Raw genomic sequence first — 19,289 nt, 5'->3', positions numbered from 1 at the left:
TACAGTTATCCTCCTACAGAGTCCTCCTTCTTTACTTATGCCCTCCTGCCAACTTTAATACTTATTGGGCCTCCACCCCATGAGGAGGAATTACATTCAGCCACCTCGTCTACTTCCTTCATAGGCAGCTGTCCCTTCAGCCAAAGCTCGGTTGTCGGAACCCCAACTCACACCGAGCGTGACTAAAAGTAATGACACTGCTTCTGTATTTCTTTCCAGTAGGTAGACGTGCCAATGCTATGCTGGTTATAGTGAAGCTCATACATCAATGTGTCTGAACCTGCTGTTTGATGACCCTCACAGCTCTAGTTGTTATCATTTGCAGCCAGCACCAGAAAATAAAGATTACTTATTGCCACAATTAGCTGCGATAAGGAATCTTTATTCTCCCAGATGTACCATTGGCAAGTCACTGGGACATCATCACATGTGCAAGCCAAAGCCAGTGTGGGGGCACCACCTTCTATTTCACCTCCCGTCACCAGGTCTGAACTTATGCACCTGTATAGGACTTCACAGATTACAGCCTATTCATTCCCAACCATTGTCAGACTTGTGTTTCCTACTGGAATGCAGCTGTAGGAAGACCCAGCACTGACCTCCCTGTGACTAACATACACAGTACAAGGCTCAATAAGATTCTTACTCAGTTCCAATGTGAGTCTTTCGGAAATTATCAGGCATTACATATCTATGCATGTGTATCAGACATACCATTCAGTCTATTAGGCCATAAGAAGTTGACTGTTTGCCAGGATATTTTTTTTTTATTATTATTATTATTATTATTATTATTAGTATTATTATTATTAGTAGCAGTAGTAGTAGTAGTAGTAGTAGTAGTAGTAGTAGTATCATTATTATTTTATTTATAGAGCACTCTTTCTCGAACAGGACTTCTTCCTATAACCCCAACAATGCCTGCAAACTCAGAGTGCTCCCTGACTCCAAGATCAGTATATCCGATCAGTATATCCCAGCTGCCGGGATCCCGGTTGTCAGGAGACTGGCGCCGGGATCCGAACAGCCAGATACTAGCGGTAAGCGCAGCATGTCCCCTCGTGGGCTCGCTGTGCTCACCTTGCATCGGGCCCATTGGTGACCTTTGGTCGCCACAAGGTTCTATTCCTACTCGGGTAGTGGCCCACCACCCAAGTGGGGATTCCAGCTGGCGGTCAGGATTATGACTGCCAGTATGTCACCGGGTCTCGGGATTCCAGCGTCAGTATCCTGACAGCTGGGATCCGGATAGCCGGTAAATTGAATGCCTCCCCTGACTCCTTTTAGGTGGGGTCTTTAGTGTCCATTATGTTTTCAATTAGAGTATTAAATTCAGTGTTGTTCAAAGTGATACTTGTTCACATTTTGCATTTCAAACTGTACCTGGATGTACTTGTGCTCATTAAGTCCAGCGGGAACCTGAGTGAGGCTGTTGTGATCTAAGTGTAGTTCCCTTAAGTGAGGTACATTTCCAATGGATCCATTTTCAAAGTTAATGATGTTGTTAAAGCTCAAGCCTAATCTGAAAAAAATGAATAAGAAATATTTCCAGGAGGTCCGGTATAATACAAAGCAAATTATAAGGAGTCAACAGGAGTCTAATGTCCATACAAAAACACCAGGCTGCAGGTTGATGACCTTTATTCACACACTTGTATAATGTTAAAATAACTAAAATACCTAATATAATAAGACAAGCACATACTGTATATTGAGAAGAATTTGAAAATTAGTGGAAGTCAAGTGACACTAAGGAAAATTCTAAAATCAGCATGGGCAGTACGGATAGTGTAATGGTTAGCATTACTGCCTCACAGCACTGAGGTCATGGGCTTGATTCCCATCATGGCCCTAACTGTGTGGAGTTTGTATATTCTGCCCATTCTTGCATGAGATTCCTCCGGGTACTCCAGTGTCCTCCTACAATCCAAAAATATGTAAATAGGGAATAATAGCGTGTAAGTTCCACTAGGGCAGGGACTGATGTAAATGGCACTATAAATGACTTGTAATAAATAATAATAAATAAATAAAATCCTGTGACTTAAAAGACAATCGTTGGGGCAGATGTATTAAGCCTGGAGAAGTGATAAACTAGTGATAAGTGCAAGGTGATAACACACCAGCCTATCAGCTCCAATATGTAAACTGACAGTTAACAGCTGATTGGCTGGTGCATTATTACCTTGCACATATCATTGCTTTATCACTTCTACAGGCTTCATACATCGGCCCCTGTATTCTATGAAGGAGTTAGGTAGAAGTACATGAAGAATGTTATGGCTGAAATGTGAGTATCTTTGCTTTGGTTCAGTAGGACTTTTGCATATTCTTTTATTTCTTACATCTGAATAAATACAATTCAGCAGACTAACTGTCAATGAAGGTAAAGCACACCTATATAAAAGAAATATATCACATAAATGGTGTGAATACTTGTATAAAAAGCTGTGAAAGACATTCCTGCTTTTTAACTAGAGGCTTAAAAATTTTAAACCGTTACAAAACTTGATTGAATTTCATCAGTTTGATGGCTTCTAGTAGGTTCATTGTACAATCTGCAAAAGATCTTTTTGGTTCAAAATGTGCATCTGGCATTGAGTGTTTTACAGGCTGGTCTGCTGTTCATGGTTGCTGCAAGCTTACTATTTGCATAAAAACAGTAAAGTTGTAAAGATTTAGGGGTCTATTCATGAAGCAGTGAAAACAGTGGAGGAACAGACCAGTGGAGAAGTTGCCCATGGCAACCAATCAGCATCTCCCTTACATTTTATAGAATGTTCTTGATAAAAGCTTCCTTCAAAGCTGATTGGTTACCAAAGGCAACTACACCACTGGTACTTTTCTCCACTGTTTTCACTGCTTCATGAATAGAGCCCTTAATGTGTTTGAACCTATTCTGATTGCTGGGACTAAAATTTTTAATCAATCAAAATTCTGAGAAATGTCAGTGAATTTTTTCATTTTTGCAAAGTTTCAATAAACTGTTATTTCTATATTTCTGACATCACCAGACATCACAAATAACAATGTAATCTAGTACTGTGTCTATTTTCGGTCATAACTCTTTTATCTCCAAAAGACAGTGATGGAAACAGAATAGATTCCAATTTCACAAAAGTGCAGATTTTCCAGCAATTTTTTTGGAGCATTATTTAGCAGCAGGTTTTTACGTAAACGAAAAACCATGGCCCTCATTCCGAGTTGTTCGCTCGGTATTTTTCATCGCATCGCAGTGAAAATCCGCTTAGTACGCATGCGCAATGTTCGCACTGCAACTGCGCCAAGTAACTTTACTATGAAGAAAGTATTTTTACTCACGGCTTTTTCTTCGCTCCGGCGATCGTAATGTGATTGACAGGAAATGGGTGTTACTGGGCGGAAACACGGCGTTTCAGGGGCGTGTGGCTGAAAACGCTACCGTTTCCGGAAAAAACGCAGGAGTGGCCGGGGAAACGGTGGGAGTGCCTGGGCGAACGCTGGGTGTGTTTGTGACGTCAACCAGGAACGACAAGCACTGAAATGATCGCACAGGCAGAGTAAGTCTGGAGCTACTCTGAAACTGCTAAGTAGTTAGTAATCGCAATATTGCGAATACATCGGTCGCAATTTTAAGAAGCTAAGATTCACTCCCAGTAGGCGGCGGCTTAGCGTGTGTAACTCTGCTAAATTCGCCTTGCGACCGATCAACTCGGAATGAGGGCCCATGTTGGCTTTAAATGACAGAAAACTAAACAAAAAATATAAAAATTTTAGTCAAACCAGAAAATATTACATTTGTCTTAATGTGCAGTACATACTGTAACCTTTATTTATGAACCGTGTTTGAAAATGACCCTCCGTTTCTCTGCTTCAGTCTTGTGTTCAGCCATCATTGTTAACCCAGCTAGGTACTTTACTACCTACTATGGGCCAGAGTTAGAGATGTGCACTATTGCACAGCTGCTGCAACTTTCTATGCAGCAACTGTGCAATAATACTCTTATGCTGCAGGAAGATTCTTGTATAAACAGATGCCTTCTTTCAGCTTATCCGATCAGCTGCTGCATTCAAGGACCTGAACATCGGCTCTGAGTAACCTTCAGGTTACTCCGGATGTCCGATGTTTTTTGACACTGCCAGAGACAGAGAATCTACATCCCAGGACATAGTCGCTGGCCTCGGCATGGCCAGAAAACAAGGACTTCCCGCCCTCAAACTGCTGTAGCATGTCAATCATGCTGTGGTTTAGGGGCATGCCAACCATTGTTGCAGAACATACTTACTTGCCTACCCGCCTGGAAGCTGGGGTGGACTCCAAATTATTTGGGTAGTCCCCCGCAGCCCCAGCAGGGTAGATGGCTCTCCCGCATCCCACCCTCTTCACTGAAATTGTGGCAAAGGTGTGAAAGGTGTGGGACTAAAAGATGCAAACTGCATCATTTAGACCACCCCCTACCCAAAGATCAGCAAATTGCGAGCATTTTGCCATGATGGGGGTGAGGCTTAATTATATGACACCCCGGCCCCACCACACAAAAAGTGGGCTGCTGCGTCTCCTTTCCAGGCTTCTGCCGGAAAGGATACAAAAAAGTAGGTAAGTATGTTGCAGAAACATACATTCACATATGGGTGTAGCTTTACCTACTGTATGGGGTTCCAATAGCAATATGTCCACCAGCCAATCTTCCCCTGCACACTAATGCAAAGTGGGTCAGGTGCTCACCTCCTGAGCCCCATGAGTGGCTTTTCATTTCTTAACAGTGTGCTGCTGCAGTGCGGCACATCTGCTTTCCAAGCCTGCTACTTCTCTCCTCACTGATGCTGGGAGAAGGTGTGGCTGTGGTCCAGGGATGTCCTAGCAGGCTCAGTACAGCCGCTCTTCTTCCCAGTAACAGAGAGGAGAGATCAAGCCAGCCAGGACAGCAGATGTGTTGCTCTGCAGCAGCACACTGCTTAGAAATTAAAAGTCACCCATGGGTTTAGCAGTTGAGCGCTCGCCTGCTGGTAGTGTAAATGGGTGCAGGGGGAGAGCCAGACCAGTAGGCAGACCGTGCCCCATGCACCTACTGTAGCTAAGCCTTTATCTGCACATGTGCAACACAGATACTGCACATGCTCAGAACGCCTAACATCTGAGATTTACGTAAATTACTGGATTTGCGTACATCTCTGAGTTAGACCCTATATACCTAGGTCAACCCTTCAACTGACCCCACCACATACAAAAAACCTTTACAGATTACATTTTTGAAACACAGTGGTGCAACAGCTTATCTTTTTCTCACATGTGATTAGAAGTAAAGGATACCAAAACTTCAATAAAATGGAGAGAAAAATATTGACATTTCTTATTTATTTGTAATAGAATACACTGCATTAATTGTAATAATGTAGTGTATTCTATATTGTTTATTGATATTTGTATTTTCCACAAGTGGTGCAGTATATTTTGGGTGCTTCATATATAGTGATATGGAAAAAGCACAAACTAAATCACAAATTTGTGCATTTCTGGAATGTGTTATCTGAGAAAAGATTAGGTATTTTGACTGTGTACTCAGTGTATGTCAGCACTTGTATCAAAGTATTGCCTCTAGGGTTTCTCATGTTTCAACAGTTATTTTGTTAATTTATCATATAGAAGTTAATTTCATTCTCAATGTATTTAATTTAAGTACACATAAAATGTTACCACATAGTATTGGTTTATGAAATGGAATACTATGAAATGTCCCAATATATGTACAGCATAATATAGGTATAATATAATAGGGCATCCTTACAACCCCTGCCATGCTGAGGGATTTCTCACCTTTGTGCTGAGGTCATTTTTTTTCACATTTGTACTCGTCACATTCCAACATCAATATCAATGAAGTTTTTATGTGGTGCCCGCACAAATTATACCTATTTTGTTTTTCTACAGAAGACTTTGTATTTTCAGTAAATGTCATTTTTCTTTTTACTCATTCTAACACTTTTTTTTTAACCCAAATTGGCAAAAATAACCGATTTTATTGAAAATCCAAAAAATGGGAACCACAAGCAAATGTGATGATTTTGTCTTATAAAAACCCCAAATAAATGCTTTGTGGTTCCTGTTTTGCAAATAATCCACCTTTTCAATAGGTTGATCAGCGCTGTAGCTGGTTAGATCTATGTAGTGTGTGACTGCAAGGGATTGGATATGTGGCTGCACAATGCATGGATCTGCTCAGTTATGGTGCTGCCAATTTTTTAACTGGGTACAGGTAGTTTCATATAGTTAGAAATCTCATAGGTTTTATGCAGGATCAAGTGGCTTGGTGGGTGGGGTGTTTGCCTGGGATGCAGCAGGTTGTGGGTTTGATTCAAGGGTGTGGCAGTATATTGAAAAGTGTTATTTAATGAGGGGTATTGTGGCTTAATGACGGCGAGCACTCGGATTGAGTGCATGAATGTGGTATAAAGAGGATTTGTGTCCAAATCCATTCTCTTGTAGTGATCTACAAATGTGTGTTTAGAAAGGTAGGTAGATAGATAGATAGATAGATAGATAGATAGATAGATAGATAGATAGACAGACACATATATTTATAAAGGTGATCAATGTTATCTTCCCTGTGAGGCATGCGCCCTATGTAACTATTGGAAAAATTGGGGGAGGAGGGGCACCAACACCAAAAAGTCTAGTTACGGCTCTGAGTGCAAGCATAACATAAAGTGGGGTAGGGGTCAGTTTTGGGGTACAATTTATATTTAATACAGAGCAAAACACATAACTACAATACATAATCATTTCACATTGCGATTGCTGATTGTCATATGTGAGTGTTTGTGTGTGTGTTTGTAATTATGTGTGCCAGAATTTTTATTTTTATTTGCATTTATTTTTTTCATTGCCTCTTTCACTAGATTTAAAATTACAATGCATATGATATCATTATTCCTCATATATTATATTCAAAGTTGACAGGAACTTTCTTTGACCTACAATCACCCTCTGAACATCTAGTGTTAGGTATTTCATCACCATTTTTCTACAGGCTATGACATACCATTCTGTAACTTTGTAATTTCTTATCTCTAGTTGCCTATCAGCAGTCTGAGTTTGGTGAAAAGGTTATTCCTTGTTGAGCAGGTCAACCACAAATGCAATCTTAGTTAAATATGTCTGGGATGATATCTAGTACATTGAAATACTAAACCTTTGTAATACATATTTGTTGTCAAACTGTTTCTTATTTTTTTCATTTTATTTTGGTATATATGATTACACTGTACTGTGCTTTGTCCTTACTATTTTATTATGCATTGTGCTGTTGTTTAACTTATTAGTGTTTGTATTTTTGTATTTTTTTTATAGTTATAGGGGCTGATTCTCAGTTTGGGGAAAAGTGAAAAAAGTAACTATCTTTGCACCCGGACATACAATGCTGAAATGCAAGTGGTGTAAATACCTAATGCTGTCCAGTATTTGTGAGCTACATACAGCAGCAGCCAGTATTTACCCTGCATGTAAAAAAAAATGATCTATTATTTTGGCATGCATAGTAGTTACTGGCTACTTTTGTATGCAACTCACAAATATTAAACAACTTTATTTATACAAACAGTTTACAGTTGAGATAGGCACACATATGTAAATTCTAAAGGACTGATTCACAGATTACCACTGATGAGGCGTAGCACGCAGATTCATGATTATCGGGAATCTGTGGCTGCGCAAGGTCCGTTCTGCTCATGTGTAGAATTAGCTTTGCAATGTTACCTGTATTTCATCTCTTCTGCTGCCTGATTGACAGGCAGAGGTGATGAGGGGGTGAGGAGGGGGGCAGAGGGAGGCCTGCATTCCTAGAAATGGGGGGGGGGGGGTGACGATGGTCGTGCTGCAGTATACTTTGTCAAGGCGCAAACTTCTTTTTTTTTAAACTCTCAAGTCAGAATCAGCCCTATAGTGGAATTTACAGCTGACCCTGAAATGCATTTTTTCTGGTTTTACATGCAGAGTCAATGTGATTGCCCTACTCAACCACACCTTGGTCGCTGTGCCCTTATTTCCTTACCCTCAGATTATATTGCATCATTCTCTGTGCCTAACAGGCTGTATACCTCCCAACAAACTGTCATTCCAAAAACTAGACCTTTACATGTCTTTGTCCCTGTTTACATCACTCTGGGTGCATACCCAGTGCTCCACCAACAAGCTGAGTTTCCCCAAGCTTATATCACTGGTCTATGTAGATGTCATGTACGTGCACTCACCATCTATTTAGGATTCACCTGATTCATGCTGTGAAGAACAGCGGTGATGTAATGCTCCCCCAACCTTCCCTGAAATCAGGACAGTTGGGAGGTACAAGACTGGGAGTACAGCACTGTCTGGTCTGCAACATCATGATATAGCACACATTCACAATGCATGACTGACATGGTGAATAAGCTACTGGGACCTTTATACAGTAGGTAAGGAGTAGCAGGCAGTTGCACTTTCATGTCAACAGCCACGCTCATTGTGGATAAGCAACAGGGAAATTAAAGGCGCTAAATTAGTCACTTTATGGGGTAGATTATGAAGCTTCCATAAAGATAAGTGGAGATATTCACCATAGCAACCAGTTACTTTCTAGCCATCCTTTTATAGCATCTACTTTATAAACAATAGCTAGAATCTGATTGGTAGCTATTTTCAACATCTCCATCTGTTCTCTTTAGAAGGTTTGATAAATTTCCCCCTTTGTCAACATTCTGTGCTTTAGGTGCCCCTAAACCATTGCAGCATTTTAGAGCTTATATTTGCTAGGACAGTTGTGTTGGACAAAGTGTGTGTAGAGATGACTTTACCATAAGAGATGAGTGGTGTAAGATTATGGCCATAAGCAGAGTTCTCTCAGGCATTGAAGCATCCTCTATGTCTCTGCAATAAGGTCAGATTAGTTCTGGCCACAAGCTGTGATGCGATGTCAGAACTTTTCATGATGTAGGAAATTATAATAGGAAATCCTTGCTCATTTTTGCTTGCGTCTCTAGAGGTTTAACCTATCATAATAACTAGGTGTACGGTGCAGCCATACCGTACATCACATGCGCTTCTGATGAACCTTGCAGCTAACGGAATCTGCCCCATGGGCTGCTGTGGTGAACAGTACAATATTAGAATGTATGGACAACTTCTAATTAGTATTTACTTACAGCTCCTAAGCGCAGTACTTACTTTGCTAGATTGTTCAATCCACTTAAACTGTCAGCTTCAACTTTAGCAATTTTGTTTCCATCAAGATGAAGTTCTGTTAGAGAAGGTGGCAGACCTTAAATTAAAAATAAGACATAGTTATTATTTACATGCTCTGTAATTACATACTTTAAGACCATATTTTAAAATCACTACGTATAAAGAAATACTGCAATATAACGATTTAAAGGATTGTGTATAACTAAAGACAAGAACAGGAGCATAGGGAGACACACAGTGCAGGGTCCCCCTGGTTTAGTGATATTCAGCCCCACACACATTACTAAGCAGAATTTTTTATTAGAATCAGGGTCACAAAAAAATAAAATATATATATATATATATATATATATATATATATATGAAACAGCCCAATGCTGAAAACATTGTAACGCTATCCTTGGAGTAATAAACATTTAAAGTATGTCTATCTGTATTAGCGGTACCAGCAAGCAATAATTGGCAGAACTGATTGGTACTTGTAGAACTCCAAACACCTACATGCCCTGGATTCCATGGTCTGTTGTCACCTGTGGTGGTAAAGAGAAAAACAGTGTCCCCACAATCTCTTGTTCACTACTTTATTACACATCTAACTCCAAAACGTACTTATGTTTCTACTTATTTTTCAAATATATCCAAATTTTGCTCTGTAGGCCTCATACAGAGTTGGACACATACACAAATTCTATTTTTAAATCCTGGCAGAATTATTATTTTTCTTACTGTGTATCCACACAGACATTTGCATGCATCCATGCTATGTTGAGGGGGATGAGACATGGGTAGGAGATGGTATGTAATTGCACCCAAATGGCCTTATTCAGAGAATTACCTCAATTTTATATTTACATAAATCTCCAAAGTTTTTAAATCTGCATATGCGCAGGAATGGCACTGTGATGATGGCCACAATGCCCCAAAATCCTCAGCATGATTGACATGCTGCTGACGGCAACGGTAAGCATTCCAGAAGATGGGAGAGTGCTGGCACCATTGTCTGGGCATGCTGAAGCCAGTGGCTGTGTCACTGGATGCAGCTTCACTGGCCCGGTGTGATTTTGCTGGACATCCTAAGCAGAGTCGTCACCGGGTGTGGTGGCACCCAGTGCGCACCCTTGATATCACAGCCACTCGCAGCAAAAGGGGGCATGGCTGCAAATAAAGGGGCTTGGCTTACTTAAGACGTCTCCTGTGGCTTCTACATAATTGTGTACAGCCGGAACGTACAGAGATGCAGTGGCGGTACAGTGCCCATCTCTGAATCAGCCCTAGAGTACAGTATCTTGTCCCATGCTGACCACTAAAGAGACGCTTATATGAATGTTTAGATCTAATAATTTTCCAGTACGTAATACCTGGTTCAAATCATATACTGATGATGATGATGATGATGATGATAAGCAGTCACCTCTGATTTTGTCTTTTGTTCTAATTTACTATATTAGTTATTACTAACACTGCCCGGACATGTGCTATATTGTACATGAAATTTGTTCTGTATTTTTAGCAGTTGCTAGTGCTACTAACAGCAGGGGCGCAGGAATGTTTTGTGGTTGGGGGGGGCATAGTAAAATATCCATTTTGGTGCTCCCCCCTGATTCACCAACCCCCCCCCCCCTCCCATGCAGGTAGCGCTTACCTCAGGCTCCCCGCGGAGACTCCTACTGTAAAAAGGCTGCTGCCAGTGCCGCATCATGCTGCCACATGTCCTATCCTGGTTGGCTCTTCACTTTTCAGGGATGCATTACTGGGAGGAGGAGTGGCCATGCTGGGCCTGCTGGGACATCCCCACCTCCGGCCCTCAGAAATGCATCAGTGGTGAAGAACTGGCTGGGACAGGACAGGGGGCAGCACGCTGCAGCGCTGGTGGCAGACTTTTAAAGGAGAAGTCTCTGCGGGGATCTGGGGGTAAGCGCTCCCCTTCCCAAGCGCCTGCACCTCTTACATGTTTGGGGGCCCCCCCATTCCAACGCCACTGACTAACATGCACATATACTACTATTGCCTCCAAAAGGATAAGGAGAAGCACATGCTACTCTTGCCAAACTGAACACATCTTGCATAAATATGGTCATCTCTGCATGCTTTGTGCCCTTTTCCTTGGCGCATTTAACCATTACAGTTCAGACGGACATTCCATCCAACTCAGCATTCTGCATCACTTTGTGGAATTTATCATCTCTAAATGGAGCTGAGATAATAAAGGTTAATTAATTCTGTTTGGTGATGGGGTTTGGGTAGAAGCCCATTTGCAGAAAAAATTATTAGGAAAATTCTCAATATAGTAGAGTATGGTCCTTGGGACATTGGACTGGCCCTTCCACAAATTATGCTTTGGGGCCTGACAATGCCTAAAGCTGGGTACACACCTATACAATCATTGTCCCATTCTCCTGAAATCTAGAGAATGAGCGTTTATTGTATAGGTGTGTATGCAGTACCAATGCAAGAGCGTAAGCTGATAAATGGCTTATAATGCTACTGCAACAGTCAGAATCGGGAGGTCGCATCTTATGAGCAGTTTAATATTTGTCAGTTCGACCTCTCAATTCCAAAGACGCCTGTACACACATATACAATTCACGTCAGTAGTATACAGGTTTCAACGGGAGGTCAAACCAGGGACCAGAGGCGTTATGAGGGCTTTCGGCATCCAGGGCATATTGAAAAACATCACAACAGCCCCCCCACACACATTAAAAAAAATCATGTTACCATTGTGGACGCAGAATGTGCATGCTTCTGAAAAGGGGGCATGGCTGACCCAGGAGAGGGCATGGTTTCACGGCAAACCGCTGCTGTTTCCAGTTGCCCTGATTGACAGTCGGTATGAGGAGTGAAAGATGCGGCTTTCCTCTAACTGTGCAGCCAGAAAGGGGTGAGGTAGACTTCTCTTTCCACCCACAGGGCAGCACTAAAGGCGGCCTTTCTATAGATCTGATAGCCAGAGAGGGTCCAACAGCCCCTGCTCCTCCTCCCCGGCTCACCTGCTGCATTTCTCACGGGTCAATGCTGCAGCTTTCTTTTTATAATAAATAAGATTTGGTTTTATGGTTTTGGACCAGACAGTTTTTAAAATTATTTACAGATAATAAGGAGTTCAGGAACAACACAGAATATAGAAGATACAGTCGATGTGTTTAGATGATCCTAAGGGTGCTCTCCCCATCCTATTGTTTTTGTAAATAAATATATATTTTCAAAGATTCAACCTATGACTATTTAAAAGGAGTGAAATTTCTATAGAAATAAAACATAAAATATATTTAGTAGTGTCTACAATTGGGAGTTTTTGTTTTTTTTGTTTTTTTTTACATAATGTTATTTTATTTATTTTTTCATTATTATTAGTACACCACTAACACATCACACTAGACAACTGAAGACACTGTAATTTAATTTTATCTTTTACTGGAATTTATTTGTTCAATCTGGGGTATATTTACCAAAGTGCGAGTTTATAGAAGTTGAGATGTTGCCCATAGCAACCAATCCAATTCTAGCTTTTATCTTCTAGAAGATGCTAGATAAAAGATATGTAGAATCTGATTGGTTGCTATGGGCATCATCCCCACTTCTATAAACACACAATTTAGTAAATATGCCCCTAAATGTCTTTCTAAACCAGTAATTTTTGCTCCTTCATGGAGACAGCACTGATCATGTGATCATACTGTATGATGCCCAGGATTCTATTGATCACCCAGTGCCATGCTGTAACAGTATAAGAATAGAGCACAGACTATCTCAACATAATTAGTATATATTTAAATGGTGTAGTATAAAGACGTAAGGAGAAAAATACAAATTTTCAAAAGCATTTATCAAAAAAATGTACACTGTACACCTAAAGTCTTAAATGTTCTACTTCTTTAAACATTAATTGAATAATATATGACAAGTATATAGTTGACACCCATAGTATATAGTAGACACCCATATGGATGCAAGTTTGGAATTTCATTTATGATTTAACCTTTTTGTACCATTTACTGTATATGAATATTAAGCTGACAGACAAAAAATTTCATGATTTGTTCTGTTGTCTTATGCTTACTAAAAATACAAGGCACATGAGCATTTACACATCATTTAGAAGTGGTACAATAAAAGGGAAAGGTTGGAAGTATCCCAAAGCTCAAGCATCCTGCCAAACAGGAGCTTGTAGAAACAGAAGAAATAAAAGCAAAACAAGCAAACAGAAAAACAGTAATTAGCAAGAAGTATTAGGGGTTGGGGAAGTTGTTGAGGGAATAAAAGGGTTTCCAAACCAAATGGAATTTTTGGCTTCTGTCATGGAGTAGGCAAGTTATGTACAGTATGCCATCACAGCCACATGCCAAATATGAGTAACCATAGCATCATCATTTTCCAGCCTTCAGTGATTTGAGATTGAGCTGCAGTACATACAATAAATGTTGTACCAATTTGCAAGCAGCCTCCTGAGAATGAAGTAACAGAGTAATAGAACACAGGGTTTAGTAGGTATTGTGGTGCCAGCAAGTCACCCCAAGAGGGCAGAGACTCTATTCCAAAGTGTAGACACCAAGGCACATCCCCACCAAAGAAGGCAGCCACATTGTCTCCAATGTACTGTAAACTGGAAAGGGTGGGATACATCTGATGCAATTTGACAGGGACCAAGTATAGTCTCAATGAGATTATACTTGGTCCCTCACTCCGCCACTGAAAAAGTCAAGGTTAGAATAAGACAGAGCAGCCTGGGCAACACATAAATCTTAACTGCATTAATCAGTCTAAACCAGGAAATGAACAGGGGTCCCCAGGTGGTAAGAAGGGTGGGGTGTAGTTAGGTTTAAAAATCTGACTGTAATGATTTGTAATTTGGACATCTAGATTACAAATAGAAGACGGCATCCAATGAAGAGTAGCGTTATGCTCCAAAGTTTTATAAACATTTTGGGGGATGGGAGATCCAGCACCTCAGGAATTGATGATCCTATAGTCGGAGACTTTTGTACTATTTCAGGTTATTCACTGGACTTGAACTGCTTAAATGTTAATAAAAATTGGAAAAAGGAGTGTTCTTCACAATAGAAAGGAAACAAACTGACAAAGTATCAAAATTCCAAATGTGTGTTTCTTACTCTGCAAACTGAAATTGATCAGTTTTTCAAGATGCTACAATGACAGATCAGATTATGTAAAACGAAAAGAGCCTAAAGAGTGTACTTTGGAAAAATGACATATGACTGGTAATGCATTGTCTGGACACATCACATCCAGGCATGTGTATAGAAACTTCCATTACCCTTGTCTATCAAGCGAATAGAGTAGACAACTAAAGAGACCAAAGCATAAAGGACAGAGTGATGAATTAGGAACCAGTCCAAACATGACCACATTAGTGCATCCTCAAAAGACCTTCATTAAACATATAATGGACTAAATTCTAAATATTGTACATCATTTTCAAAGTTATTTAGCAATAGAAAAATGCTTGTTCATCTTCTAAAACATCACACTCAAATTTATTCGAAATACAATGTTTTAAGTCAGTTGTTTAAAGGGATTAGGGGGTTTATTTTCTAAGTGTCGGGTTCTAAATCCCGGCTTTGCTGATCATTTTTATGGCCAAAATTTAAAGGGGCAATTATTTAACTAACAAAACACGGCTAGTAACTTCGGGAATAAACACATTTGGAAGCGCTGTTTTAGAACCAGTAAATAGACCCCTAGCTGACTTTTGGAGAAAAAAGGGTGATTGCTACAATATATTTTTTTACAGGAATCAAACCAGGACATGTCACAGCAATGCATTGCTCGCCAAGAAGTGAGCAAATGTATAGCCAGGAGTTCATAAATTAATTATGTGTATGGGTTCCCTGTACTTTCCAGTAACCAGAACTAGGCTGAAGCAACTAGGGCGATAATGTTATAGCAGTGAGAAACAAAGTGTGAGGTCCGCTGTTATAACATTAACCAGCCCCAAAGTGGCTGGAATCCATAGGGAAGTTGGGAAAATCCTGGGATGAGGTCCTCTTCATTCCAAGTAGGCATTCGCGGTTGGCAAAATAAAGAAACAACAAACTGTCCTTTGCAAGGCAGCAACAAAAGTGACATGGTCACTAGTGGTCATTGTCTATAGAAATGAATGGTAACTGTTGGTCAATAAATTTGCCCCTAAGTGCTGAACACCGGTCTGGATTCTCCCCTGCAGCCCTGACTGATGTGGCTCCAGATTGCAAACAGCTGGTTATGGTGTGGTGTGTGTGTGCAGCAGCATTATGCAGTGGTGTTAAAGGTAATCTCTGATGGCCTATATATAAATCAAACCATGTGGTAACCAGCCCATACTGTTGTGTATTTGGTATGAGCAATATCCATTGAGTGTACCAATGCTTTTTAGATGTTTTAGAAATTTTAAATAAAACTTTTACACACTATAGGATGCCCACTTTCTTCTTTTATTGATATATATATATATATATATATATATATATATCATCTCCCTATGCATTACTATGCATTAAATAGATATTGTCCAATTCTGAATGTTATCTGATCTGTGAAACTGTTCCTTCAGTCTGTTTCTCTGGACCTCCCTTTTCCCCACTATCACCTGAGGTACCACAGTGTTTAGTCCTAGGCCCTTTGCTATTCAAATTCTAAAGCACTATTCTGGTAAAAAGCTTTTTTTTGGTTATTTTATCTAAAATGTTCTCTCACCAACTCACGTTTTCAAAAAGAAAGTTATTATTTTTACCACCAGCTGACAGAAGCTAGTTACCTAATATACCTGTTTCTGTTGATCACATGATAATAAATCCTACACCCCTAACTTGCAGCTTAGGTTTTAGACCAAGTGAAGCTCAGGGCAAATGTGCCTTTGGCTCCATCCCGCAAAAAATGCAACTATTACAGGATAGTGCTTCCAGTGTGTTTTCAATATATATAATAAGGGCTGCCAAGATATTTGTTGGGCCCCAGTGTGAAGTGTCACCTTCAGCAAAAGCTGGGTGCTGCAGCAAAACCTCAACGGTAGTTCAACTGCACAATCTTGAGAGTGAGGTTTTGTCTTTTTGCATTCCCAGGGAACAGGAGGCTCAGGCAAAGGTCCTTACTCTCCCTCTTAGCTGCCCTGCATACAGGGACTTTAAAACATAATGATCAAGTTATAGGAACAACACAACTGCTCAGTGTTTCATCACCACTGGGTATTGGAGTCTAGGGTTAAGATCTCAGTCTGTTTAGGAAAGCTACTGGAAGTTTTGATAGATCAAACAGCAAAGTTTCAACTCTAAAATGTATTTAAAAAAATCCCCAGCGTGTCAGAGTCCCCCAGGATCAGGCATACCAAGAGGAGCTATTTCGTGTGACTCGAGTAACAGTGTATGAGGACACATCTGTAGGTGACAGTGAAAAAACCAAGTGTAGGCCAGGGAGGAAAAGGTAAATCAAGATCGATGGGTGAGCCAGTAGATACAAGCACAACCAATGGGAAGTGGCCTGTGGGCACTTCCTCATCTGTTTTTCATCCTAGCTTATTGTAGTGAACAGTATGGTTACAGTGAAAGACCAGCTAATAGAGTAAGTGGAGGAAGCAGGAGAAATGCTCAGATGCCCTCAATTAGGAGGAGTTTAAGTGGTGTCAGGAACGCACATGTAGAAAGAAAGAAGCAGTGCCATTAATTAGAGATGAGCGGGTTCGGTTCCTCGGAATCCGAACCCGCCCGAACTTCATGTTTTTTTTCACGGGTCCGAGCGACTCGGATCTTCCCGCCTTGCTCGGTTAACCCGAGCGCGCCCGAACGTCATCATGACGCTGTCGGATTCTCGCGAGACTCGGATTCTATATAAGGAGCCGCGCGTCGCCGCCATTTTCACACGTGCATTGAGATTGATAGGGAGAGGACGTGGCTGGCGTCCTCTCCATTTAGATTAGAAGAGAGAGAGTGAGATTGATTTGAGACAGAGACACTTGATTTACTGGAGCTTAGGAGTACTGTAGAGAGTGCAGAGTTTAGTAGTGACTGACCACAGTGACCACCAGACAGTGCAGTTTTATTTAATATAATCCGTTCTCTGCCTGAAAAAAACGATACACAGTGACTCATCACATACCATATCTGTGTGCACTGCTCAGCCCAGTGTGCTGCATCATCTATGTATATATCTGACTGTGCTCACACAGCTTATAATTGTGGGGGAGACTGGGGAGCAGTGCCAGTTATAGGTTATAGCAGGAGCCAGGAGTACATATTATTAAAATTAAACAGTGCACACTTTTGCTGCAGGAGTGCCACTGCCAGTGTGACTGACCAGTGACCTGACCACACTGACCACCAGTATAGTTAGTAGTATACTATATTGTGTGATTGCCTGAAAAAGTTAAACACTCGTCGTGTGACTTGTGTGGTGTTTTTTTTTTTATTCTATAAAAAACTCATTCTGCTGACAGACAGTGTCCAGCAGGTCCGTCATTATATAATATATACCTGTCCGGCTGCAGTAGTGATATATATATATTTTTTATATCATTATTTATCATCCAGTCGCAGCAGACACAGTACGGTAGTTCACGGCTGTAGCTACCTCTGTGTCGGCACTCGGCAGTCCATCCATAATTGTATACCACCTACCCGTGGTTTTTTTTTCTTTCTTCTTTATACATACATACTACTACATCTCTTTATCAACCAGTCTATATTAGCAGCAGACACAGTACAGTAGTCCACGGCTGTAGCTACCTCTGTGTCGGCACTCGGCAGTCCATCCATAATTGTATACCACCTACCCGTGTTTTTTTTTTCTTTCTTCTTTATACATACATACTACATCTCTTTATCAACCAGTCTATATTAGCAGCAGACACAGTACAGTACGGTAGTCCACGGCTGTAGCTACCTCTGTGTCGGCACTCGGCAGTCCGTCCATAATTGTATACCACCTACCCGTGGTTTTTTTTTCTTTCTTCTTTATACATACATACTACATCTCTATATCAACCAGTCTATATTAGCAGCAGACACAGTACAGTAGTCCACGGCTGTAGCTACCTCTGTGTCGGCACTCGGCAGTCCATCCATAATTGTATACCACCTACCCGTGGTTTTTTTTTCTTTCTTCTTTATACATACATACTACATCTCTTTATCAACCAGTCTATATTAGCAGCAGACACAGTACAGTACGGTAGTCCACGGCTGTAGCTACCTCTGTGTCGGCACTCGGCAGTCCGTCCATAATTGTATACCACCTACCCGTGGTTTTTTTTTCTTTCTTCTTTATACATACATACTACATCTCTTTATCAACCAGTCTATATTAGCAGCAGACACAGCACAGTAGTCCACGGCTGTAGCTACCTCTGTGTCGGCACTCGGCAGTCCATCCATAATTGTATACCACCTACCCGTGGTTTTTTTTTTCTTTCTTCTTTATACATACTACATCTCATTATCAACCAGTATATATTAGCAGCAGACACAGTACGGTAGTCCACGGCTGTAGCTACCTCTGTGTCGGCACTCGGCAGTCCATCCATAATTGTATACCACCTACCCGTGGTTTTTTTTTCTTTCTTCTTTATACATACTACATCTCATTATCAACCAGTCTATATTAGCAGCAGACACAGTACGGTAGTCCACGGCTGTAGCTACCTCTGTGTCGGCACTCGGCAGTCCATCCATAATTGTATACCACCTACCCGTGGTTTTTTTTCTTTCTTCTTTATACATACATACTACATCTCTTTATCAACCAGTCTATATTAGCAGCAGACACAGTACAGTAGTCCACGGCTGTAGCTACCTCTGTGTCGGCACTCGGCAGTCCATCCATAATTGTATACCACCTACCCGTGGTTTTTTTTCTTTCTTCTTTATACATACATACTACATCTCATTATCATCCAGTCTATATTAGCAGCAGACACAGTACAGTACAATAGTCCACGGCTGTAGCTACCTCTGTGTCGGCACTCGGCAGTCCATCCATAATTGTATACTAGTATCCATCCATCTCCATTGTTTACCTGAGGTGCCTTTTAGTTGTGCCTATTAAAATATGGAGAACAAAAATGTTGAGGTTCCAAAATTAGGGAAAGATCAAGATCCACTTCCACCTC

At 40.8% G+C, this 19,289-nt stretch overlaps 1 protein-coding gene across 1 annotated transcript in view; it reads right to left on the bottom strand.

Moving 5' to 3' along the window:
- Positions 1 to 19,289, bottom strand: part of DCN (decorin) — a 73,000-nt gene that overhangs the window by 5,615 nt on the left and 48,096 nt on the right. Inside the window, exons 6-7 of the mRNA XM_063927636.1 lie at positions 9,176 to 9,269; positions 1,384 to 1,522 (exon numbers count right to left, since the gene is read on the bottom strand). Coding sequence (XP_063783706.1) covers positions 1,384 to 1,522; positions 9,176 to 9,269 — 233 coding nt within the window. The remainder of the gene's footprint in view (positions 1 to 1,383; positions 1,523 to 9,175; positions 9,270 to 19,289) is intronic.

Source organism: Pseudophryne corroboree, chromosome 6 (assembly GCF_028390025.1).
Source record: "Pseudophryne corroboree isolate aPseCor3 chromosome 6, aPseCor3.hap2, whole genome shotgun sequence".
NCBI classification, from domain to species: Eukaryota; Metazoa; Chordata; class Amphibia; order Anura; family Myobatrachidae; genus Pseudophryne; species Pseudophryne corroboree.
This window is presented reverse-complemented; position numbering and strand designations above follow the sequence as displayed.